Source organism: Cibotium barometz, chromosome 40 (genome assembly GCF_041138505.1).
Source record: "Cibotium barometz isolate CiBa-2024 chromosome 40, ASM4113850v1, whole genome shotgun sequence".
Taxonomy (NCBI): Eukaryota; Viridiplantae; Streptophyta; class Polypodiopsida; order Cyatheales; family Cibotiaceae; genus Cibotium; species Cibotium barometz.
In genome coordinates, this window is record NC_141085.1 from 12,524,299 (window position 1) to 12,551,485 (window position 27,187).

At 38.9% G+C, this 27,187-nt stretch overlaps 1 protein-coding gene across 1 annotated transcript; it reads right to left on the minus strand.

Annotated features, from left to right (window-relative positions):
• Positions 1 to 13,320: 13,320 nt before the first annotated feature.
• Positions 13,321 to 15,054, minus strand: LOC147615218 (nucleoside diphosphate kinase 1-like). Its single transcript, XM_086779246.1, has 4 exons — positions 14,896 to 15,054; positions 14,274 to 14,322; positions 13,825 to 14,056; positions 13,321 to 13,614 (listed from the first exon to the last, which is right to left on the minus strand). Exons 1-4 carry the CDS (start codon positions 14,944 to 14,946, stop codon positions 13,500 to 13,502), a joined length of 447 nt encoding a protein of 148 aa, XP_086635372.1. The 5' UTR covers positions 14,947 to 15,054; the 3' UTR covers positions 13,321 to 13,499.
• Positions 15,055 to 27,187: the final 12,133 nt, after the last annotated feature.

Below are 27,187 nucleotides of genomic sequence, written 5' to 3' on the forward strand. Positions count from 1 at the left end.
GCCTCAATCGGCGATCCTTATTCTCCCAATGGTATGAGGGATACCTTGGGCCATTCCCGGGCTTTGCTAAACGACGCCGCCCGGCTACACAAGCACGGAACGGAGTTAGCGTTGAAGCCAAAAAAAATCTTGAATTCTAAAGATAACAACTTCAATGCAATTTATTAAATATAGCATTCACAATTCGTGAAGATAACAATTTCAATGTAATTTACAGTATCACATAATTCGTAACTTCATACAATTTTTATGTCGTCATTTTAGAAGGAAAAGATACCATTCATTAACACTAATTTAAGGAAAATCTCTTCTTTTAAAAATTAACCAAGCTAACTTGGCCACCATTTCCTTGAGGAGCTTGAAAAGGGAGGGCTGTGGAGCCGCATTGGTGGGAGCATCTTCCCTAATCTCGTTATTGCGCGCTCCACTTGAGGCAATATTTTGACGTCTTCGAGAAGAGGCCATCTTAGGCGTCGCCTTGAAGAGCTCCCTCCTGCGATCGAAACGCTTCAACCGGATCTGAATTCTGAGTTCGTTTGCTCACCGTATGAGCAAAAGAGTATGACGCACGAACCCTTTCTTAAGGCAAAAAACCCTTATTAAAGTCTATGCAAATGGGGGGAGAATTGTGAGATGTCCTTAAGGGCAAAAACGTGGAGGAGGGCTGAGAGGGCTGGTGTAAGTCTACTTCACACAGGGGGGGGGAAGAGTTAAGGACACTGCCTCCTAGCAAGAGGGATGGAGGAAAATTGGCCTATCTGAAAAAAGGCAAATGAGGGGGTGTGAGAGAGGCGGCTGCAAGGGGCGGCTGTACGACAGCAAGTACGCTACGCAAGGACAGACGGCGGTACGGACGGCGGTACAACACGGCGTACGCTACACAGAACTGTGTGCTGCCTGTGGAGCACCCCGGGGGGTTTATATAGGTGAGGGGAGCGGGTACGGGCGTTGCACAAAGCAAGGACAAAAGGACGGTGTACCATGAAAGGCTATGGATCAGTGGCCTGCATGCTTCTAGGGGAAAGGTACGGTGCCAGTTGTCAGGGAAAGGAGTGGTACGCATGTACCTTATCTGGTCTCTGGGGCAGCATGGGTGTCCATGTAGGGGTACGTGTGGACCATACAATGGGCGGTCGTCCTTTGGTTCTTGGGCGGCCATTGTACGGGCACCCTAGTAAGTGTGTACGGCCCAAATTTTGGGACGGGGCACCCAAATTTGGGACGCCCACCCCGATTTGCGTGCCGGACCGCCTCGGGGGCGATTTTTTTTTTTTTGTCCGGGAGGTTCTCCTTGTCGTTGGGGTTCAGACCGTTCGTCAATCGGACTCCCGGTCGTGCATTTATTAAGGTTTAAAGGTCGCCGTTTTTAAACTAAAATGACTGAAATTTGCGTATAAGCTTGATCCGGTGTCCGTTTTGGATGCTGTAAAATCCTATATTAGGGTAAAATCGCACGCAAATTCCAAATTTGGGCTCAGAATTTGAAGATTCTAAGTAGAAATGACAAAAATAATAAAATCATTGATTTTTATACCATAAAAACTCATAATTACATGGACATTTCTTTATTAGTGAAGATGGGTATGTTACATTTTCAAGGTATCTATGAGCTCAGTCTTGCTTTTTCTTTTGCTCAATCATTGTTGTTTAATCTTTGACTCTATTTTCTTTTATTGATTTAATAAGGATAAGTTTGCAAAGAAGCATAAGGAGGAGATGAATAAAGTAAGCCGAGATACCATGGCACTTGAGGAGTGTGAGGAGGCACATGGAGCAGCAATAAAGAAGGCAGAGGAATTGGTGAAAGGTAAAGGATATAAGCTTGCTACCATTGCAAATCCTATACATGGTGAAGGATTCTTTCGAGTGTTGTTCTCCACCATTAACTTTGAGAAAAAGGAGAAACAAGTAACTGAAGACAACAAACTCGGGTACCTATGCGCAAGCAAGATTGGATCCAAGAAGTAAATGATCTTTTCCCTTACTCTTATGTAAATCACTTTCTTGCTTTTTGTTTTGCACATAGCATTGTCTTGTACATGCTATGATCATTGTTTTGAATGCAACAACATGTATCATTGTTTAATGGACTATATAGGAAGAAAGAGGTGTTGAAGCTCCTTGCTTCAGATTCAGACACATGGGAAGCTCATGGCATGAAGGCTAACAATAAGTCATTCCGCAAGTACATCTCCAAGGAGACATATTGGAGTCAAATGATTGATCTTACAATGGAGATGGTTTCTATATTATGACTCTCAATCTTAGAGAGGATCAAGTGCAGGTTCCCCGAGATACACTTATCTATTTTCGAAGCTGTCGATAAATCCATTTCAAGGGTGCATTCTTTGACATTGAGGATTACATGACACACCATGTTCTTCCTGAAAAACAACCATTCATGACTATGTCTATTCGTCATCTTGCTTACAGGTGACTTGTTAAGATGACAATTTAACAAGGTCAATAGTATGCATGTCTAATGCATACTTACGTAAAAGTAAACTTGGATATTGCAGGTGGGTTATGCACCTACTCTGAGGACAGTATATCTCCAATATTCCCATGGAGTGTCATGATTGGGTGATTAAAGATGGACCCTCTACCATGTATCCACCAAGTCTTGTGGCTCGAATCGATACAAAATGGGAGTTGGATGTGTGTCCTTGGTGGATTGATTATCCATCAGGGAAGAGACACCCTTCGGACACCAACTTGTTTGCAAAAACCATGTCTTATTTTAGCTTTCATTGTACCACATGCTTGATGGGCAATCCATGTATTATCTTTACCACTTTGAATAATAAAATGGTTGAGATGGAAAGAGCGGGGTATAAAGGCTCCTGAACAAGGCTCATCTTCCAAGAAAAAGGAGTTAAGAACCAAGAGAGGAGCTGACTACTTGAGTAGTAAGAAGAACCTCTTTGATTCAATCCCTTTAGACACAGACCAGCTAGCGGTTGATGTGGGAGGCATGCACAACCATGGAAAGAAGACTGGAGAAATGCAAGGTAAGAAATCTTTGGCATGAATACAAGGTAAGGTTCAACATATGGATATGTAATTCCTAACCATGTTCTCAGGTGAAGGAGGAGGTTCTTCATCTAAAGATGTGTACCATTGTGTCATCAAAGGTGACATTGTGATGGTTGCAGATGCCATTAGAACAATAGATGGCTACAAGTTAGTAATATCTCTATGTGAGCATCATCATGTGATGTATAAACCATTCTATTGTTGACCACATGTACATATGATTATCTATTTATAGGGTGCTTCGAAAAGTTTCAAACTTCTTGATTTTGAATAGTTCTCAAGACTTGTCACTACAAAGCACAAGTAGTGATCAAGTGGCTATTGATGATGTGGGCAGACTTTTCGACATCCCTTCCAGTTGCACACTGTGGGATGGGCCAACGAATTCCCGAATGGAATATCTTTAGCAAAGTGCTAGCAAGCTACTTTCAAGTTTGCAAGGGAATTTATGGCAGACGAGGGATGGATGGTCACAACATGTCTGCCAAAGCACCTTCATGTGATCCATAAGGTAGCTACTACTCATGGGTTTACTTTCTATCGTATATTGATGGTATATAGAGTTCAAGGAGGTGCAGAGAGGAATAAAAGCTTGAGTGGAAAAGTTATCTATATGAGGTCCCTATGTGAAGTGTGTGCTTTATTGAGATGCAAGTCTATGAATGTTTTATTTAACTCTCAATGCTTTATAGGTTTCTCATACATTGCTTTACAAGGCCAAGAGACACGATCATTGATGTGTTTGCAAGGATAGGAAACATGGCCAATGCATGCAAAGAGTTGGGCTGACATTTCATTTCTTTAGAGAAGGATGAGCTCATGTTAAAAGAGTTTCTAGTAAGACCTGCCTCTCATGCAAGAGAGGAAGGCAAAGATGAGTAGGTATACTTGGATGCTTGATGTTGGAGATATGGATATTTTTTTATTTTGTGCATGAACTATGGTCTTTATGAGTTACTACTATTGGAATTATGGATTGTATCTTTTGTTATACTTCTCAAATGTATGGTCTTAAAGAATAGTATGGTATGGTCATGAAGGATGATGCACATTAGTGCTTGTCCCATTTATAAAGTATGATGAGGTTTTATTCACAAATGATAGTATTAATGCTTGTTCTACATGATGTTGATTGTAAGAGAGAAGTGGATGTTTGGAAACCACATTATTTCATACTTCACATTTAAACTATGGTTCTTTTCTGCTTCTATGTTGGAAGTATAGAGCTGTTTTACATGTGTTGAAGCTATGCTTTTATGAATCTTTTTTACAATACTATTATTTGAACTATAGATTGTAAATTTTGTTGGACTTCTTAAATGTGTTGTCATCATAAGAAAGGTATGGTATGGTCTGGTATGGTCATATGCGATGATGTACATTAGCATGATATGGTCGTATATGATGATGCACATTAGCATGATATCATCATAAACAAAGCTATGGTATGGTCACATGATATGGTCATAAAGAATAATCTAATTTGCATAAGTCGTGAGTTAAAGCATAAATCATGGTGCTTCTTGTATACAAGTGATATGTACATGTAACTTTTTGTGATAGAAAAGTATTATGTGATGCTACATATGAGCAAAAGACAAACACTATGCAACTCATTATTCCATACTAGCCGATGATGCTTGCACTCATAGGTGCTGGAGAAGCTTGCCTAAAAGTTAAAACAAATGCTTGCATGTGCTTCAAAAGCTCGCCTTCACCTATAGTAGCTTGCCTTCACATATAGAAGCTCTCATCTCCTCTGGATGGCTCGCCTCAGTAAGCTCGCTGAAAAAGTGCATCTGATACAGAAGGAGACAAATTGGGGATGGCAACTCTACCAGCCCAATTCTGCCATTGGTACCACAACAAGTACTCAAATTCAAGAGAGATTGAAAGAAAGGTGTTCAAAAGTAATACATACTTCTACACACAAATATGATTATATTTATATTGCTGAGAGCATCATTTACGTTGTTATGTTACAGAAGATTAGATCCAAGCTCTTACCAAAAAAAAAAGCCTATCTACTCATCATTCCCATCATCACCTCCTTCCCTTTCCTCCTCATTGTGATCCTCTTATTCCCTACATAAATATAGACAAACCATAAGTTACATGCTACGAAACCAAGTTTTACAAAATTAATTTACAAAATTAATGAGAGTAAGTGAATGTACTTATGTAGTTGACAATATGGGTCCAATTAGTTGGATGCCCTTCTTCTAGCTTCTCGAGCAATTCACATGTTTCATGCCTCCATGTATAGTCGTGCTCGTTTGAGCACACATATGGTATAAGCTATACATTAACACATAAAGTAAATGTGATGCAAAGTATGCATGGAAGTGTCCAGTGCCACCTACCAAAATGAGAAGTCACCAAGACCTGGAGATGCAACCTAGATGTCCCCTGCCACACCTGCCAAGATGAGAAGCCACCAAACCTTGGAGATGCAATATAGATGCCTCCTGTTGTTTCTTATACTTGTTAGAGGTGTCAAGTATCTCAGCCATGGCCTTCCTCCAATCATCTGCATTGAGATACGAGGGCTTATCTTTTCCCTCTTCAATAGCATCTTCTCTTTAAGAGCTCACTCTCCTATTCAAATAATTCTCTTGGTACATTATTAAAGTTTGCAAAGTGATCCATCTATTAGTCATGCATTGGCGTCTCCATCTACATAGTTGGAATTCAAGCATCTTTTGGTCAAGAACATATTCATTTCAATCAAGCATGCTTGTTTGGAGCTACAATTTTGGTTCTTAGAGCTGAAATAATATTGCTCATTTTACAAGTTCAAAAACCCAATGGGAAGGATTGTAGCTCCTACATCATTGCCTACATAAGATACCTCGTGGACTGTAAGACAAGACGATATAGACTTGGGTATAAAGTTGTTGGTGCATGATGTCCACCTTTACTTACATTGGAGGTGGCTTGTTCATGGCTAAGTTTTCTTTGACTTTTGTCATTTTTGTAGCTCACGAAGGCTTGGTTTGATCATGGAGATGTGGAAAGACTGCAAGGAGAGTTTCACGCATGGTGCATGGAGACACTCTCGCAACTATTAGACGGTTGCCATTTGAGTGGCTAGCATGGAATTTTAATGAGGCTAGCGGGTTGCATCGAACTATTTTTCCTTTCCTCTCCATCCTTTTCTACTTGCCATAGCCTCTTTTTGAGCTACAATTTATACGAGCTCGAATCAATGTATAGTGTAATCGAAATTTGGTGGCTACGTTTTTGAAGTCCCAATCCCCTTTTGTTTGAATCAACTTGCCCAAAATTTATGTATGTTGTAGCCATAATTTTATGGTGGCTGAATTTTTGTTGATGATAGGATACCTTCTTCTTTTTCCAAACTTGCCCTTCCAAACTTGCCCAAAATATATGTATATTACAGTCATAGAATGATGGCTGTATTTTTGTTGTACTTCATATAGCCAAACGAGCATTGATTTTTCTTTAAAGTAAAGAACTTGTTTTCTTACTTGTCTAGCTAATTTCCTTGAGTGTATCAGTTGTTGACTATCCCTTGTTGGGCTCATAAGAGTACTAAGGGTGCTGTTCGTTCTTAAGGTCTATCATCACCTTTTAGGCTATAAAATCTAGTGTAATATGTATAGTAACTTGTGCACATGCTATTGTAGCCCTATTGCTACTTGAAAGATTTATGTAGCATAGGCATTTGAAGGATTTAAGGCTTGTGCTTTCTCCCTAATCTATGTGTGATCACACACACAATTAGGCTATAGGTTGTAGGTTAGGTGGTCAAGCCAAGTACTACGGTCTTTGGATGTAGCATGAGGGCTTATTGTGCAGCATGTGTTTATTGTGCAAGCATATCATGAGGGCTTATTGTGAAACATGTGTATTTATTGTGCAAGCATATCATGAGGGCTTATTGTGAAACATGTGTATTTATTGTGCAAGCATATCATGGTGTACTACGGTCTTTGGATGTAGCATGAGGGCTTATTGTGCAGCATGTATTTTTTGTGAAATCATATCATGTCTTGAGAAGAAGATGTGTTTAATACATTGTTATAAATTAGATAAGATTGTCGGGCTGAATCAAGCACTTCCTCTTGTACAACCATATAACCAATTATGTGTATTCCATGATACTGATGCTTTGTATTGGTGGAAATTTTTTTGAAAGTGCAAATCTAGAAAGTGAATGTAGGTGTTATGTTTTTTGAAAATAAATATCTAGAAAGTGAATTTAGGTGTTATGTTTATATGAGTGGGTTGACTGGCTGCATGGCTAGTTTGATATGTAAGTTTAAAAGAGAAGTTAAAATTGATAAAATGTATATTTTATTTGGCCCTTCAGCCCTCCAAGGTCAACCATCCTATAGAATTGAGAAGTTAAAATTGATAAAATGTATATTTTATTTGGCCCTTTAGCCCTCCAAGGTCAACCATCCTAGAAAGTGCAAATCTAGAAAGTGAATGTAGGTGTTATGTTTTTTGAAAATAAATATCTAGAAAGTGAATTTAGGTGTTATGTTTATATGAGTGGGTTGACTGGCTGCATGGCTAGTTTGATATGTAAGTTTAAAAGAGAAGTTAAAATTGATAAAATGTATATTTTATTTGGCCCTTCAGCCTCCAAGGTCAACCATCCTATAGGTGATCCACATCATAAACCATTTGTCATGCATATCATCAATGCAATGGACAATACAATAACATGTAAGTAGACATGGAACTTGCATAATGTTACCAAGTCACAGATAGTTTAGGAGACATTGGAAAGAAAGGCTTGCATTATCAACATTGTACTAGCATACATATCATTACAATTGGGAGGAAAAGTTTGGATATCATGAAAAATGAAAAACCATAATCCAAACTGGAGATCTCGAGCTTGAGATACAAAAACCTTTTCTAATCTAGTTATGAAAGGAAGAGTTAGGGTGAAGTGCCTCTCATCATTTTGGCCCTGCTCCATAGGTGCCAGCAATGAGAATCACTCAAAACATATGCATGCCATTGCATACCTATACAACACAATTCAAGAGGTGATTCTGCAAGCCAGCATCAAGAACATGTCTTTGGGATAATGGGAGCATGCATGGTAAGTGTGACAAGACACTATCTCCAAAGGATCTACCATCAAGGTTTTACTACACCAGGTGAAGATAGAAGATATGAGGCCTCTTGTCAAAGCAAACTTGAATTTTTCCATGTTACCTCTTATTGCACCTCAAGACACCAGTACATGCTTGCTTTGCTCGCTGAGAAGAGCATGGCTCTACATGTAAATTGTTGTGTGTGTTGTATCCCATGCCCAAGTCGTGACATTAAATTGAACGTACCTAATGTCTCTCTTTGCTAGCAAGTCAATCTCATTTAGAGTTAGCACATTCAAAAGATTGTCCTTGGATATTTTTAGTTTCCAAAGAGTTTCTTCCTTGATTATGGAGCTGAATGTGGGGAGATCCTCCGAAAGCTTTTCATCAAGAACCTTGTTGAAATCCTGAATGGAGGCAAGCAGATCTACATCCTTGACAAGATGTTAAGATGAGGTATCATGAACTTATTACTCCAAAACATCAACTTCATTATGTGTATCTTCTAAAATAGGCATTCTAGCCATTGCATGCACAGAGTCCATAATGGAAAAAATGGAATGCATGTGTGGAAAGTGCTCCTTGAGTACATGTGCTTACACAATCAGTTGTCCGATTCGGGGTTTCATAATAGTTTGACTACATGCTCTGACCAAGTACCAATGGGATTGTGTACTCGCACTCTAAATCCTAAAACACACCAAGGCATCATTCACAACTAAAAGAGTGGAAGGATAATCCTTGAACCTTTGAAGTATCTTGTTTCCTATAGCCACCTTAGTTGTCTCTCTCTTGGCTATGCCATATATATTGAACCAACCACAATCAGTTGAAACCATATAGTAATGCAAGAGAGAAGTACAAAGAAGATAATAGAACAAATATAGAAAGTAGGGGGCAAGAAACCATCACCTAGTTCTTGCTTTTTCTTCAAAAAATCAAGTAATGTCCCTCCCATCCGAGTACCGCTGAGAGAATCCCCTAAAAGAACATGTAGAAGGATAGATCTATTTATCCTAGCATCTAAGAGTGTGTACTTAATGTACTGCCCCAATCTCTCCACCAAATTGGTCATGTCAACATTGCCATGTGGAAACAAAAGTACAAACTTTGGCCACCTTTCTCATCATATGCATGTCGTTGCACACCAGCCATTCAAGATGTATTGTTGCACATTCACATGCAAGGAGTAGCTCAGCATGAGAAGTTGATACCTTGTTTTGAAATCTTCCTCAGTAGGTGTATACATAAGTTCTGATGAGGCATTATAGATATGGCCTCTCGTCTTGTGGGACTTAAGGGAGAAGATTCTCTACCCATGCCTTCTTCATGTGAAACCAACTCACTAAAACATGGCATGCACTTTGTACTCGATGCCCTTCATGGTCTTTGGTCCAGTAATGGGGATCCTCATCGACCACTTTTAAAATAGCCTCAAGCTCTTATATGGACTTATCTATGACAATAGCCTTTGGTCGAATAGCACACATCCTTCAGAAGATGACCCTCATGGTTAGTTAAAGTGCGATGCTCACATATTCAAGCCAACGCAATGCTGGTTTGGCAAGACATCAACATACAATGGCAAGACAAAAACGTTTGTTTTGAATATGTTGTCCAAGGCCGAGAGTTGTGGAGGGATAAACAAAGAGCATTTTCTAGCATCCACGCATCCTGGATGACAATGAAAATTTTGTCTCCTCCGATGCACTTAAATGGTTGTAAGGCTGGACATTCAACACCTACATAAGACAATACAAGTATTAAGTGCACAAAGCCACCATCCATTAGAGGTCACCTACATAAGACAATACAAGTATTAAGTGCACAAAGCCATCTACATAAGACAATACAAGTATTAAGTGCACAAAGCCACCATCCATTAGAGGTCTATATTCTCACTACATCAAAGAAGGCACATATACCAAACAAAGCAAAGAAAGTGACTTAAAATCTAAAAATTGCTCTCTTTTGGACCCTTAGCATCAATGACTCCACAAAAATTTCCACCTAGTCATCCTTGGAAAGTCTTCTTATGAAGAAAATGAATGTCTCATCATCCCCACTCATGTTAGTGTGAAAGGCACTGATAGCAATGCTTACACATTTACCTTATATACACGATTGGTAAGACATCATTTCCTTAGGGATCATGAAGAACCTAAAGGTGACATGATCCAATGGCAAGGCGCTTTGCATTTGGAAGCTTTCTGTTGATGTGGACATCCTTGCTACATGCCGACATGTACCGACATCAAACATATCATCCATGAAAGACTGAAGCACTTGTGGATGCACAGATAAATGATACAAATCATTGCGAGAGCAAGAAAGATGACCCTTGTGATGTGTATGTAAGATGATAGACACATTATCCAGCCCATCAACATAACTCATACCTTGAAGGGAAATCCATACTTCTTCATCGACATTCTTAATCTTCACATGTGAGATTCCTTTTAGCCAACTCTACCACCTTGACAAAAATATACTCAACGTGCATTTTAGGTGGCCCGTATTTTTGCGTAGAGTGAAGTAAGACTAGCCTCACCTTATGCTTGATCATGACATTAGCCAAGGCATCCTCCACATTGGAACTATCATCACTATATTAGATAATTCTGGAAAAATCCCATTCCCATTTGAAAAATGGAATCATGGGTGAACCTATCCAAGTTTTTGTCAAAACCCCCTCATGTGACATATTGTTGGAAATATATTTAAGAGTAGAATCTAAATCTATAATCCTCCTCATGTGACATATCGTTGGATATATATTTAAGAGTAGAATCTAAAGCTATAATCCCCCTCATGTGACATATCATTGGAGATATATTTAAGACTAGAATCAAAATCTATAATCTCTGACAAATTTGAAGTTAATATGCTCAAGATATGGCCAAAATTATTTTGAGAAGTGTTATGGCTCACCCTAACCCTCCTTGAAACACATCTAAAAAGAGCTTTAGAACCGCAAATTGTCGTGAGGATCTTTCCAATGGCTGAGCTCATAACCCTTGAGGTCTCCAAGCTCCACAACTCCTTGAGAAGTAATTCCACCACGTCTCTCGCACGAGCGTTGTCACACCGCCGCATTGCACTACGGGTCCTCATTCCTCCTCTCACCTCACTTCACTCACACACACTCACTAGCATGCATTAGGGAGAGATATTAGCAAGAGGATTAGCAAGATCAAGACTCAATTGCACAATGGGAGATTATGTTGTATTATGAGAGAAATTCACTTATATACATGGCCATAAGTGTTCACACTTACTTAAACTGTGGTCGACCGGGCACTTAAGACTTATAAGAGGCCTAATGCTATTACAATGACTACTCTCATAATATATCCATGAAGTACATCACTTAGGACTTCATCCTAACTTGCTATCACACGCTCTTGAAGCAGGAATCGCCATAAATACTCCGTCACACCATTACGAACGTCCGTCGTCCAAGTTGTAGCTTTGGACACTATTGCTTTATGACTCCTTGATGTAAGATAATGGCGGTAGCTCTTATTAATCCTAGAATTAGATTAACATTTCTCCCTTCCTGATGGCAATCGCGTTCGCGTGATCGTGTTGAAGACCTTTATGTAGGGAGAATGAACAAGCTTTGTCGATGGCTTTGATGTTGAATGACGTTCAATGGTCTTTGTTCCTCTAAAAGGAATAAGAAAAGCTAGTTAATGAATGAAGAGGTTAGTGGTGTATTGGGAATTCCTAATAGGATGAGAGAGTTTTGACGAATGATTGTATTTTTATATTTGTGTGAGTCCTTTTTTTTCTCTTTTGGTCTCAATTTGTTGTTGGCAATCATCGGCAAGGTTACATGTGATTTTTGTTAGTGGGGACAGTAAGAGATGTTAATAATGGGAGAGAAAAGAGAGATGATGATTCTCAATTCCTCATTTGATTTATTGAAGCGACATTCATCATTTAAAGTAATTGGCTTGTATAGCCCTAAGACAAAACCCAACAACACATGCTTTGGCAAGGCTAAGGTAAGCTCTTGACTTGAAGAGACTTTCAATAAGTGAAAAAAAAAAAAGCCTCTTACTTATCACACATTAACATAGCCTCAAACCTAGCAATCCAATAAGTAACAAAGCACCAAGAATCTACAGAAGGGTGGAGCAGCTTAATGCTTGGGAGCTAGGCATGGTGCCCCTATCCTTGAGTAGTAATATGAATCTATAATTTAATGTGCCAAGTCTCTATTTCATAGTTTTTGTACTTCAAAAAAGCCACCAAGCCCCTATCCTTGAGTAGTAATATGCATCTATAATTTAATGTGCCAAGTCTCTATTTCATAGTTTTTGTACTTCAGAAAAGCCTTCTCCAAATTATTGAAGGGAGAAGAATTCCTCCTCAAAATTCATGGTTTAATTAACCAAACTAAAGAGTGCCAACAAGTTTGTTCAGAATTACCCCAAAAAAATCAATCTATGGTCAAGAGGATAGATGTAATGTTCAGTAGAAATAATTTCTGAAACATTGTCGTGCATCACTTTGTAGACTTGCGATATGTTAAATACACAGATACATTCTAGCTTCTGAATGTTTTTGTAAAACAAAACAGTAGAAATAATTTCTCAAACATTGTCATGCATCGATTTGTAGACTAGCTAAATGTTAAATACACAGATACATTCTAGCTTGTGAATGTTTTTTGTAAAGCAAGGCAAGACTTCAAAACTAGAGACAAAGGGCCATTGACCATAATGAGATGATTTGAGTAAAGCTAGTAACATTTGATGCTTTAAGATACTAAAGCATTGTAAACCGCAACCTAACAAGGGTTGAGATTGTCTTGTAGTCTTTAGCTCTCATTGGTGGCACCTGCACCTTTGGAAGTCGAGGTTGTGGGTTTGAAACTACCCTCATAGCTTTGCATTTCAACTCCACCTTTCATAGAAGAAGGTAACCTTATCTTCATAAACCAACATCAAGCACATCTTTGCAATGAGTTCCTTTGAGGAGCAGGCCAGTGCAAAAACTTTTTAGAGTACTGGAACTAATAATGCCCACTTTTTCATGATCCTCACGAGCAGGCAACTCAAATTGGAAAGTGCCTTGAAAAAGTAAGGGAAGGCTATACTCCAAAGACCAATGCTCTAAAGTAATATGAATCACGGTCACTCAAGACAAGTAAAGACATCACAGCTGAGCTGTGACTCTCATCAGGCTAGACAAGAAATTAAAACCATAAGTGTCTTCATTGATATCAAAACACGTGCTGAGTAGCTCCCATAGCTGGGCTTAATCGAAATACAGCTTTCAACTCTAATAACAAGTAGCCACATAGACAACTCTCTAGCTGAAAAAACCAGCATGGGCCATCAAATATCTGCTGCACTGCCTAGGCATTAAGCAGAGCTACTCATAAATCCAATGATGCAAGCTGCTTTGCCAGTCAGTAACCCCCTCTGGAAACCACAAGGCTATCTCCTTCATCGCACTTTCGACAGAATCACTGCCATGAATAACATTTCTGTAACACAACACAAACAGTCAATTTAAAATTCACTAAAACAATCATCTCGACAAATTTAACTAAAGCCTATGCTCAAATCACCCCACTCAACCCCATAGTCCGGTGAATGTTGGGGTGAGGTAACAAGGAACATCAGTTTTCACTTGCACATGCAAGTGTGAAAATACCACTTGGCATAATACACACGTCAAGAAAATGAAGGCTAACCTTCCGACATCGATGGAGAGATCGCCCCTGATTGTTCCAGGAGCAGACTCAGAAGGGTTGGTTGCTCCAATGAGTTTGCGCCCTGTGAGGACCACACCTTTCCCTTCCCACACCATGGCGACAACTGGTCCCGAGGTGACATACTCCACTAGTCCCGGAAAGAAAGACTTTCCGGCCAAATCTTCATAATGCTTCTCGGCAAAGGATCTCTCAATCTGTGTTAGCTTCAAGGCTGTGAAGGCAGACAGCATTATCTAAACAACCAACCTACGGGCGCAATCAAAATACACAGCCAAATAATGTGCAACTACATCAACACATCTACACGAGAAAACGACTAATTTTGACACCCACATCAACCATGAACTCAGGAACATGTCAACACACCCAAGCACAATCAACACATACACCCAGGCACAATCAACTACAGATCTGAGAGAAGCCTTTACCTTTCAGAGTGAATCCTTTTCTCTCAAACCGCTGGATGATTTCACCGATCTATATGCCATGAGCCAAGTTTTCAAAACAAAAGTTAAAAATGCACTGCTGAACAAAGCGGACAAAGGACATCACTGAAATTTGAAACCCTGGTTTAGGCAATTGGGGAGGGGGGAAATGGATCAGACTACACAGAAGCACACAAACGCGCATGCACACACACACATTGCATATGCATTGCATGTGCATCTGAATAGTTATATATGTAATTACAGCAATTAAGATAACATCTAAACACGCTTAGGAGGCAGAAATCAGGGCATTTTTCATAGCATTTCTACATCACTCTGTATGACAAATTAAATATACCATTTTTTAAATTACAAAATAACAAGAGCCCATCAGACCCAGCTGGAAAGGTCTTTTCACAGGGGCTTCTCAAAACCAGCCAAAGAGAGACTACAAAAATGAAAAACATGATTATGATCTACACAATCAAACGAGAAAACCCCATATATCACAGGAGAAGAATCAAAAGAACCGAAGCCCACTAAACACAAAATCATGGCAGAAGAGAGTCAGAAAAACCTTCTAAATTCCTGTTCTTAAAAAGATGCCGACACAGGGACATACCAGGCCCCTCTGGACGCCATCAGGCTTGATCATGATGAAGGATTTCTCCATGGCTACCGGGGGCAAGCTAAACACGAAAACAGGGGCAGACAGGAAAAGACACAGGGAGTGTTGGGTGCCAAGCTCACTATATAAAGGAAAACAAAAGCCCTAGCTTTTTTGCTTTCTACCTTTGTGCCAAATTTTATAATACTGATGCCATTTTATTATTATTGATGCATTGAAATGCGGGAAAATATATATTCGCTTCTATTGACACTAATAAGTTTGAACCACACCAAGGCTAATACATGTTGCCCATGGAACCCTACCAAAAGTTTTTTTTTTGACCAATATTAAATATATATATTATCTCAAAACTGAATATACAACTAAAATCTTTATCACCAACCGAAACAGCAACCTGAGTTAAGACTGCAAACTGCACACACACGCACTACTTTCCACACTTCACTTCATTCAGTAGATTACATAGCAAATTCCATCTGTCATCCTCCAAAAGAAAGCTGGATTGCTCCCAAGAAATCTGGTAACCCAATTGGACCCTCTAGGGGTTTGCTTTTCCAAAATGTCCCCCACTGGGTTTTCAATAAAGGCAACAAAAGTATGATCAATTTGCTTCTCTTTAAGGTACCATCTTCTAGTTTTGGGACTAAATTTGGGCAGCTTAGGCTTCAAACTCTCATCAATACTAACCTGCAACATATGAATCATCTGTTAGGTTACCCTAGTATGCTTGAAGGTTCCCCCGAAATGAATAGAGAAATCAAGTGATACCCATTTGCAATTTCTGCATTAGCTGACTTGTCCCCTCTTTTTCCAGCTTGTTCACACCAATAACAACAGACCAGCACATGCATACACATTTTGCATTAGATCTGTAACGTCCAACCACACAAGAGATCCATTTCTGAAATAAAATAGCATTCTTAGAAATCCAGACTTCCCACAAACAGCATGCTATAATAATGTTGAAAAGTACATTTGCAGCCTCATCATTACAAGTCAGCTTCCCTAAGATCCAATCACCCCAATAAAGCCTGAATCCCCAAACATTGCTCCACCCACTTTGCAATTTTTCCCCATGCACCTCTAATGTGGCTGGGCACTCCCAGAATGCATGTTTTCCATCTTCCAAAGCAGATCTGCACCTGGGACAACACCCACTGGTAAAGTTCCTTTGCATCAGTTTAGACCCAATGGGCAGAGCCCACATGCCTACCCTCCACAAAAAAACATACAAGCAGCTGACTGTCCCATAGTAGCTTCCATCTCTTTTTCCAGTAGCTAGACCCACATGCCTACCCTCCACAAAAAAACATAAAATTTGACAAGCAGCTGACTGTCCCGTAGCAGCTTCCATCTCTTTTTCCAGTAGCCAGAGCTCTAGCTCACCCTCCAGATCTTAGTACAATACTCCATATTGTTTTCCACTTTTCTTAGTTCAATGTACAAGTCCATAGTTTTTCCCTTTGCCAATTTAGCTCCATTGAACCAAGCCTAGTCCGTAATCCAGTAAGATTCATCTACTGCTGCTGCAGTAGAACTGGATATGTACAAGTACCTGAGCCATTAAATCCCTCTCCCTAATAGACAATTGGAATTCCAGTATCAACTAATCCAACTCCTTCCACCCCACAGCAACCCAACCCAACAATCATTTGGCCTCCTTAACCCCTTATTATTCAACTTCCTTGCTGAGTAAGTGTCAAGAAGAGCTAGGGGGGGTAAATTTATGAGACCACCACAGCCCCAAGCTGAACATAGAGTTACCAAAAGCTGTGCATCCCCCATCCTACACCATAAGACTCAAGCCTTCCTTCCACCTGTTAGTCAACATCCTACATACAGAAGAACCTGCCATCTTCAAAGGGGCATGGAAGAATAGTTTGTCCTTCCAACCCCTGCCAATTTCGTTTAGCTTGAACCATTGATATCTCCACCAACTCTCTCACCATTACTGACCATATTTCTTCTTGATAAAGAAACTTGTGAAGGAGCAAAGCAGTCCTTGCTAGGGTTTAGGTTGGTAGATGCAAAAATCCAATACCCCCTTCCCAAGCAAGCCATGCTGGAACTCTTTTGGTAGAGCTGCCATTTCTCCATAAGAAGTCTCTAATGGGACCCACTATCTTTTTCTAATGACACTTCCCAAATTCAAGCACAGGACACAAAACATAATGTAAGCATTCAGCACAGTATTACATATTGCTATCATGTCATGAAAAGGAACTCTAATCCCCTCCCATTTCTTTAACTTTCCAAGAAATCTATCTAATGCCCAATCAGTCAGTTGTTTGTTTGTAACTTCAACCCCAAATGGAATTCCCAGTTGTTTGACAATTTGTCCTTTCTTTACCACCTCACACCCTCACCTCTCTAGCTCAAAATCATTATCCTTAGTCAGGCTTATAATTCTAGATTTTAAATGTTGCATCTGGATCCAGATGCCACAGCAAATTCCTATATGATGGACAGAGCTTATCTCATGTTATTATTCTCAGCTTGCAAGAACAACAAAGAATCATCAGCAAAGCACTGAATAATCAGTTGCTCATTGTTTCTCAATTTTAGTCCAGTAATGTTCCCTTTCCTACAAGCATCTTCCAAAGCCACCACCAGGGGATGAGAAGTAATAGCAAATAATAGGGGGGCAAGAGGACATCCTTGTCTCATAGTTCTTTTGACTTCAAAACCTCCAACCACCCTCCCATTTAACATGACATTAGAGTGCCCACCCCAAGTCAAACTGTAAATACATGTAGCCATTTTAGTTCCAAATCCAAGTTTTTCCATGACTCTTGCCACAAAAGGCCAATGCACCCTATCATAAGCCTTTTCCAAGTCCAATTGCAACATGATACACTTCTATTGGGTTTAAGCGCCACATCTCTCCCCAACATGGCTACAAAGATATTATCATGTATTGATGAACCCATATTGTTTTTTAGAAATGACCTCTTGTAACACAGGGGTGATTCTGAGAGCAATCACCTTGGCCAAGATATTATATATAACAGTCAACAAGGTGATAGGCCTCCAATGACCAAACCTACTGCAAGCAGTTTGCTTAGGGATTTATTTCACTAAACCTTCTTTGAAGTCCTTATCCAGTCATAGTATTGCAATGGATGGTTCATGGAGAATGAAGCAAGTTCAAGCAAAACAATACGATACCCCCACAAGTTTGAGGCCTCCAAAAATGAGGGGCAGTCGCATCGTGTAGAAAGACTTCTGGAAGGGGTCGTGCGCGCCAGAAAGAGCAAGAATGAAAAAATTAAGATCCTATAAGATATCAAGGGGGAGAGAAACAACACTAGGAGCTACAAAATAGGAGGCATAGAGATCAAGAAGGAGAAGAACAAGTAGCCTTGGGTAGGATGTCTCTAAAATACCCAAAGTTCAAGGGAAAAAGTGAGGAGGATCCAGATGCTCATGTCTTTGCCTTTAAGACCACCTTCTTGGCCACTAGATCCCCATTACCATAAACAAATCTGGGTAGCAAGGCCACCAGCCAGGCTAGTATGCACAATACAGTGAGGTAAGACCACCATTGAGGTACTAGAAAAGCTACAAAAAGGATGACCCAAAAGAAAAGGCCAACAGAATATTATGCAATAGAATTTACAACATTATTAATGCATTTGGACCAGCCCAACAAACATGCAACATCCACACTAAGTTAGTAGTTTGTGAGAGGATTGAGGGAGAAGTTACAGTTGGCAATAGCCTCCTATGATTTGGAGACTCACATTTAAACAAGTGGTGCTAGGAGCAGATAAGGCTAAAGGAATATTGAGGCAAACAAGCAAAGACCCCAAGAAGAAAAAGAAAAGGGTTGACAAAAGAAAAAAAGAAGGAAGAAGAAACTTCAATGAAGAAGAGCAGATCATGAGAGAGAATTCGGACCTACTATCACTCTTTTTGAAGTGGATATAGAATGGATTATTCAAAGGTATGATGTAGAAGTCCTGATCACTCAACCATAATTGCCATTGAATGAAGGAAAACAAAAAGAATGGGATTTTAAAGACAGTCAGATGAGATAACAAAGGTACAGACAGTAGGAAAAAGCTTTGTTAATTCACAAGTAGGAAGAAGAGAAAATGAAGAGACACAACATTAGGGTACAAGAACATGAACTGGAAGAAATAAACCTAGAAGATGAAAAAGAGCCCAAGATAGTCAAATTTAGTGCAAGACTAAGTGAGGAATTTAAGGAAGAACTCTTGGAGATATTGAAATCCTAGAAAGATATATTCGCTTGGAACTACATTGACATGAAGTTAATTGGTTCCAACTTCTATCAGTACAAAATCAATCTGAAGGAGGATGGAATTATAATAAAGTAGAGTAGGTACATGATGAATATCGACTATGCTTAGAGATGGACAAGCTCTGTTAAGGATGGGATTCATCTACCCAATAGAGAGGGCATAATGGCTGCCACCTATAGTTGTCCCCAATAAAAATGGGAAGCTCAGAATCTACATAGACTACACGAACTTGAATGCCTCTACAATATCAAGTCTATTCCCTCTTCCATTCACTCATTATTGGATGTCATAGTAGCAGGACATAAGATATATTCATTTCTGGATGGATTCAGTGGTTATAATCAGGTCCGCATGGCTCCAAAAGATAAAGAGAAAACAACATTTATGACGGATGGGGTGCATTTGCCTCTAATGTGATGACCTTCAGACTGAAGAATGCTCCAGCTACATGCTAGAAATATTCTATGAATATTTGACCACCTTCATGAGGGTATTTGTGGATGACTTCAGTGTGTTTGGAAAAAAGCTATAGACTTACAAACAAATGAACATTTTAGAAAGTTGTTACTTTTAAGATAACCTTCTTTAATTAAAAGATAAGATACAATTTGAGGATAATATATACTTACAAATATTATTGGGATATCGACTCCTCCTTCACGTGTAACGTTGCGCCGCAAGTTATTTGCCATCTATCCAAGAAAAAACATAAATACTTAAAACTCTTATGCATTTGGCCTTATGCATATGGCTAATGAATAAGGCTATCGATATGCCTATGGTGCTCCCGGCATGCCCAAGTAGTTAACGACATGCATTAGAAGCTACCGGCATGCCCAGGTAGCTAATGGCATGCATTGGAAGCTACCAGCATGCATAGAAAGCTACCGGCATGCCTTGGAAGCTATTGGCATGCCTAGGAAGCTACTGGCATGCCTAGGTTGCTACCGGCATGCATTGGAAGCTACCGACATCCCTAGGTTGCTACCGGCATGCATAGGAAGCTACCAGCATGCCTAAGTAGTGACTGACATGTCTAGGTAGCTATCGGCATGCATTGGAAGCTACTGGCATGCCTAGGAAGCTACCGGCATGCCTAGGTTGCTATTGGCATGCATAGGAAGCTACCGGCATGCCTAGGAAGCTAGTGGCCTGCATAGGTAGCTACTACTGGCATGCTTAGGAAGCTACCGGCATACCTAGGTAGCTACCGGCATGCATTGGAAGCTATCGGCATGCCTAGGTAGCTATTGGAAGCTATCGGCATGCCTAAGAAGTTACTGGCATGCCTAGGTAGCTATTGGCATGCATAGGTAGCTACCAACATGCATTGGTTGGCTACCAGCATGCATTGGAAGCTACCGACATGCATGGAACATGGAAAAAATAATAAACCCTAAACTCACAAACCCTATAATATGTAAAAGCATAAGAGAAGAAACATACAAGAAAGAGATCTCTTACCTTGTCAAGCTTGTATATGTGTTGAAAACCTATAAAATCAAACCAAAATAAGAAAAAAATTATTAATAACAAACCCTAATCTTAAAAGTCCTAAAACTTACAAACCCTAAAAACATGTAAAAGCATGAAAGAAGAAATATACAAGAAAGAGATATCTTGTGAGGCTTGTATGTGTTGAAAACCTACAAAATTAAACCAAGTCAAGAAAAAAAAGTATTAAGAAAAATCAAGATCTCTTACCATATGAAGCTTTAGTGGAGAGCTCTTAATTAGGGAAAAAGAAGAAGGGAAAATGCTCGTAATGGTTAAGCTTCAATAAGAAGGGAAAAAGAAGAAAAGAAAAACTTAAAAGAGGAAAGAGAAAGAAAATACACATAAGAAAGCTTTCATGGAAAGCTTGTTTGCATAGGAGATAAATGAAAAGAGTAGACATACCTTGCTTGAGCTTGAGGAGGAAAGGGTACGAGAGGTAGAAGTGAAAGATAAGGCATAATCCTACAAAAAAAGTATGAGTACAAGTTTATTGTATTCAAAAGATAAAGCCACGTGGTTGGCAAAAGAAGCGACATAAAAAGCGGGATATTTTTACAGTATAAGAGCATTTTTTCGCTTCTATATTGCACGCTGCTAAGCAACGAAATTTTGCTGTTGGACAATGAAATTTCGCTCGTGTGCGCAACAAATTTTTGGTGCAAAAGTGCTGCTCAATAGGAAAAATGCTACAGAGGAGCAGCAAAATTTCTCTATTGGGGACAGTGAAATTTTGTTGCTGTGCAGCTAATTTTCATTGCAAAAAGTGCTAAATAAAGTGTATCTTTATGTAGGATGGTGATTGAGAAGGAGAAAAAATCAAGGTGACACAAATTGTTCTCAATACAAGTAGGAAAAGACTTTTAAAAAAGTCTTCTTCTTTTTCGCTTCAACTGTTTGTCTTCCTCAAAGAGACTCCCCTCCTTTTTGGGGTTTTCTTTGGGCAGTTATCTGTCCTCATCTTCACATAATTGTTTGGCCTCGTCTTCTTTAGGTAGTCTGGGTATTCAAATTAGGAACTACCTTTGCATATGCCGCATAACACAAAAAATACCATGCCCTCGATGCCCACAGCCCTGGTGCATTTCCAAAAATACGTATAGCTTCCTACTTCTCTATCAGCATTATCTTTCTTGCATTGTGTTGTATCCTTCCATATCCTAACTATGTTGAGAAAGAACCTTTAAGGCCATCAATGGAATGCGTGGATCATCTGAATATTTTGAATGATAAATTATCAACACGCTTGGAGGTATCCTTGAAATATAGTGGTTGAGGGCTGAGTCTCTGCCAACAAAAGTTCGTTTACCTCCACCTCGACCAAGGAATCCATTTTCATCTGCTATCTCAATAACAATAAAATCCTTGTAAAAAATTGTTATGAATATATTCTTATAAATACCTTTTTGTTCTCATTATCAACAAGTCACCTATCCTCCTAGAAGTCAATTTAAGTTTGTGGAGAATTCTCTCCTTTTAAGCATGGAATCTTTGGTTGCTCCCATATTAGAGATTCCCATGCTTTCTTGAATAGCCAAAAATTCTACTTCTATTTATGGGAAGAGTGTTTTCTTGTTCTTCAAACTTTCTTATATGCACATTTCTATAGCCTTAGGTGCACTGATGAAATCGCCACCTATTGCTTCTATATCAAGCACTGAAAATTCATCAGTGACATTTGGATCTAAAAAATATGATGCAACTTGACATAAATCTGCTATTAAACCAAGACAATAGTCCTCCCTTATTTTCAAGAGCTTCTAGATATCTATTAGGAGTACAAAACTCTTATTGTCCTTTAGTGGGAAGCATGGTAGGCATGGGAGAAGGATCTCCTTCTCTAAAACCTCTATAGAGACATCCTTTTCCTTTGGAAGAATTAAACTTTCTTTAAAATATGTAGCATAAAAATCCATGCTCATTATTTTTTTTACTAGTATATCCACAACCATTTCTACATCATGCATTTCTTCTTGATTTTGAATTTTTCTTAGAAATGCTATAGGCTGGACACTAGACTGCTCTTTTCAGCATTCTCAGTTCTTGACTTTTCATGTAGATAGAAAAGGAAAGCCACATGATGTTAAATAAACCTGCATTTCCTACTATGTAATCTGCAATGCTCCATAGTGACTTTCACATGGTCACGAAGTATGTCATACTTTTTTTGCAGTTTGGTCTTTTTTGAAGATGTTTGTGACAGCATGCTAAGGTGATCAAACCTCACACCTTTAATACGAATGGCACTATCATCTATCAATGCAAAGAAAGCTTGAATTTCCTCTTTGTAATACTTCTTGAAGTGATCAATCACTCAACTAATTTCAAATCTTACATTGAAGCATTCCCTAGAACACTCAAACAAATCTTGTGCACCTACAAGCTGGAGGAAGTCAAAAAGTCTCTCTGTTGGTGTTTCCTGTGTCATAGGAACACCTTCATCACTTGATCCCATCTCTATGTAGTAAACTTTAGATCCAGCCAACATCACCTCTAAATAACCATGGAAGGGTGCCGCTTAGGGGCACACAATAGAAGCTAAGCCTTCAATAGCTTCAAGGAATGTTGGAAAGACGATGCGATTACTACAATCCAATCGACCAGGTTCCCCCTATTCATGTCGTTTTTCTACCAATGATGGGGAAGCCTATGGAACATAAAAATAATCATGGGAGTAGCTGAGGGGGCAGGTGGGATAGCCAAGTAGAAATTGTGTGGCTTAGGAGACAGACTTTGTTTTTCTACGGGGGGGCAGCTGGGGCAAGGGATCCGCTTTGTAAATTTTCTATGGTGGGAAAGTTGGAGTAAGGTCCGACAAAGGGTAGCTTAGGGGGCTGGGGGCAACTCACTAGTAGCAAGGGGTAGTTCAAAAGGTTTGAAGGTAATTTTTTTTAAAATTAACCAGATATTTATAGCATCATGAGGCCACATGGCAATGATATAGATACCACATGGCCACGCCACATACTCACGTGTATGACTCGCACGTGTGAAACATCCCACATGTGGGAATCCATATGTCGATGTGCGTTCGCACATGTGAGTGGCTATTGCACGTGTGGATACACGTGTGCATTTACTCTCAAACATGTGAATGCATGTGGCCACACATGTCATCGTACCATTCTATAATCTGTACTGCCATGTGGCATAATCAATGTGTTCTATAAATAGGCAAGGATTTTTTTGATCTGTACATGGAAAGACCAAGTGCACCGACCTCTCTTTGCACTCTATTTTACTTTTACTTGTTCTTCACCTACACTAGCTCCTCATTGGGCTTCAAACTACCATGAAGACCCTCTTTGTTTCCTCTTCAACTACACTTGTCTCACTAGAGTTACGGTGTAATATCAATATAGTTGAGGCATTAGAACTCCACCTATGCGTCGTTCTTCCATCAGGGCAAATGTATGCTTTCCTTGTTTTTGTTGCTTTCCTTTCTCCATTTCAATTTTGTTTATTGTGTGCAATAAATCTAGATGTCTCATGATACAACCTTGCTATACACAGTGTGGAACCCATTTAAGAGCATGTCTAGATGGCAATATCATTATACTTATTATTGTCTATAGCTCTATGTATTTCCAGACCACCATTGCATAGGAGCAATTCATAGAAGCCCAGATGGCACATGTTTCCAGATGTCACTCACAAGCTCTTTTAGCTACACACGTGTTTTTGTAACATTTCATGGGTATTTCTCACCACATGTAGCCTTCAAGAAGAAAAAGGTTTTGAGATGCGACTGGAGTAACAAAGTATATGAAATATTTTTCAAGTCTCAATCTAGTTGAATGACCTTACTATAATAATATGATGGATAAGACTACGATTAGACAACCTATCAACAAGTTAGTAGTTTGTTTTGGAATCTCATCTACAACAAATATTCTAGATCAAGTTAAGGTTTTGGGTTTTCAATAAGCTACAAAAGCATCTATCCCATTTCCATTGGTCTTTTAGGTGATGGGAGTATCATGAAATGAAATATAAGAAGTAGAAAGATGGTGCGATATACAACACCGTGTGTTATCCGGTCATACTAATCATGCCCTTTCCATTACATTGTGTATTGAACCATTGTTGATAGTGGTGGGTCATTGTGTAGGAGTAGTAGGACATGAGCATGATGTACATGCTGGCCATTTTATCTTCAATCCCAAGTGCAGCATGTCATACTTTAGCCGAAGCACCACCTTCACCGCTATCCTAGGGAATAAAATAAAAGGCGTAGAAAGATGGCGTGATATGACACTATGTGTTATTATTGGTTCATCCTACTCATGTCGTCTTTTCATTACATTGCGTATTAAACCATTGTTGCTTGTTCCTCCCACTAGCCCACATCGGTCTCTATCCAGTTAGATTGCCAGTACATAGGAATGTTCTCTCCATTTTAAATAAATTGAACATATATTATGTGCATATCATGTTCTTCTTGTTCTACCTTAAATGTCTGAATCCAAATGAGGCAGGTTCTTATATGAAGTCATATTTCATTTTGTGTTTAAGTGACAGGCCATAGATGGCTAGAACAAAGAAAACAACAGGGAGGGTTGGACCAAGTCTAGGGTCGGTAGACAAAACAGCAAGTGAAGACAAATTATCAAAGCAAAAGCTGAAAAAAAGAATCAACCAACATATGAATGCCCTGAAAGAGATAAGGAAAGCCTATATACGTGTCGAGTTACTCATACCCAAACTTACCTTCATGAGAGTTGTGAGACAGAAAGAGATAAGGAAAGCCTATATACGTGTCGAGTTACTCATACCCAAACTTACCTTCATGAGAGTTGTGAGACAGATTTGTGATGATTGGAAGCTTGGGATGAGATGGGCCAGCAAGGAAGTATCTTCTCTTCAAGAGCCTATAGAAGACTTCATTATAGATTTTTTTATTGATAGTTACATTTTTTCTACCCATGCGCATAGGGTCACTCTTATGGACAAGGACATGCACACTTGCAGGCTTATAAGATATATATTTGAGAAGTTATTGCATCCTATACCACTAAGTGACTCTAGGGTATTCAATATCTTGAATGTTCCACCAGCTAGAAAACCTAAGGATGTAGGTATTAAGATTCTGGATGTTACGCATGATAGGGATACTAGGATTGCAGATTAAGCAAAGACTAACAAGGGCAAAGAACAGATGTCTTCTAAGGAAGAAAGGAGGATTGATGAAGAAAGAATGACGGGAGATAAATTGATGAACCTTGAGGAGAAGAATCTTCAAGATTTAAAGAAGGTACCTGGATAACTTGTTGGTTAGGTGAAAGATTTTGCTCATGTTGTAGAGTATCTTGATATAGAACCTTCAGATACATATATGCTGTTTGGAGAGAAATCGAGAAATAAATGATGTTGTGATCTTGATATCTCTCAAGTATATAGTCTATCTTTTTTGAAAATTTATATATTGATTTGTTTTCTCAAGATAAATGCCTAATTTACCCTCTTATTTGTTTTTTGTAGACTTCTTTTGGCCACCCTACCCCTAGAGGCCTATTATCCTATTTTTTTGTTAGACCCCATGGTCTCTCTTTATGCAAGAGAAACAAGAACCAATTTTAGTAGGCTAGAAGAATGGTTGAGGAGATGCAACTTTAAAAAGGTGCAATATGTAATTATACCCCTAGAGGCCTATTATCCTATTTTTTTGTTAGACCCCATGGTCTCTCTTTATGCAAGAGAAACAAGAACCAATTTTAGTAGGCTAGAAGAATGGTTGAGGAGATGCAACTTTAAAAAGGTGCAATATGTAATTATACCTTATAATGAAAAGTAAGTATTTTATTTTAAATATGTTTTACTTTGTTTTATGTCCTTTTATACATCTCTATAAATTTTTTCTTTATTTTCTCTATTTCGTAGGAGCCATTGGAGTGTAATTATAATTGATATCAAAAAAAGAAAGACATGTTTCTTGATTTCCATGCTTGGTATGCATGGATGATCCAGATTGTAAGTTTTTAATTTTAATAGAGATTGTGTTTGAGATTCAATTTGTACTAGATTGAATAATTTATGTGGTTTGTTATTTTTCAGGGCATTTAAATGCATAATAAGCACATTAGAAACACTCCATCCTCCACTCCTCGACAATAAAACTCCACATCAGTTTTTCATTTTGTCTATAAGTTATAATAATATAAATGATAACTTTTAAGTTTTTAATAAAGCTTTAGTTAAAAGTCTAAACAAGGACTATCATTGCTATAGTTTTCATTACAAACTCATGGAAGATCATGTGGATGGAGATTGGTCGTAAGCACATGGAGATACATGCAATCAAAATTTCCAGTAGATATATCAAAGAGTAGTTGTGAGTATTTTCAATAGACACATCAAAAAGAGTTGAGAAAAATTTAAATGTTTTCCTTAAACTTTCATATCCTACTAATATATTCTAATATTTTCATCATAATTTTTAGCAGTTCACAACTTCATGTAATACAGACACATACACTTGGTGGGTGTGATCAGCAAAGGCAAACATATTAATACTCGACAAT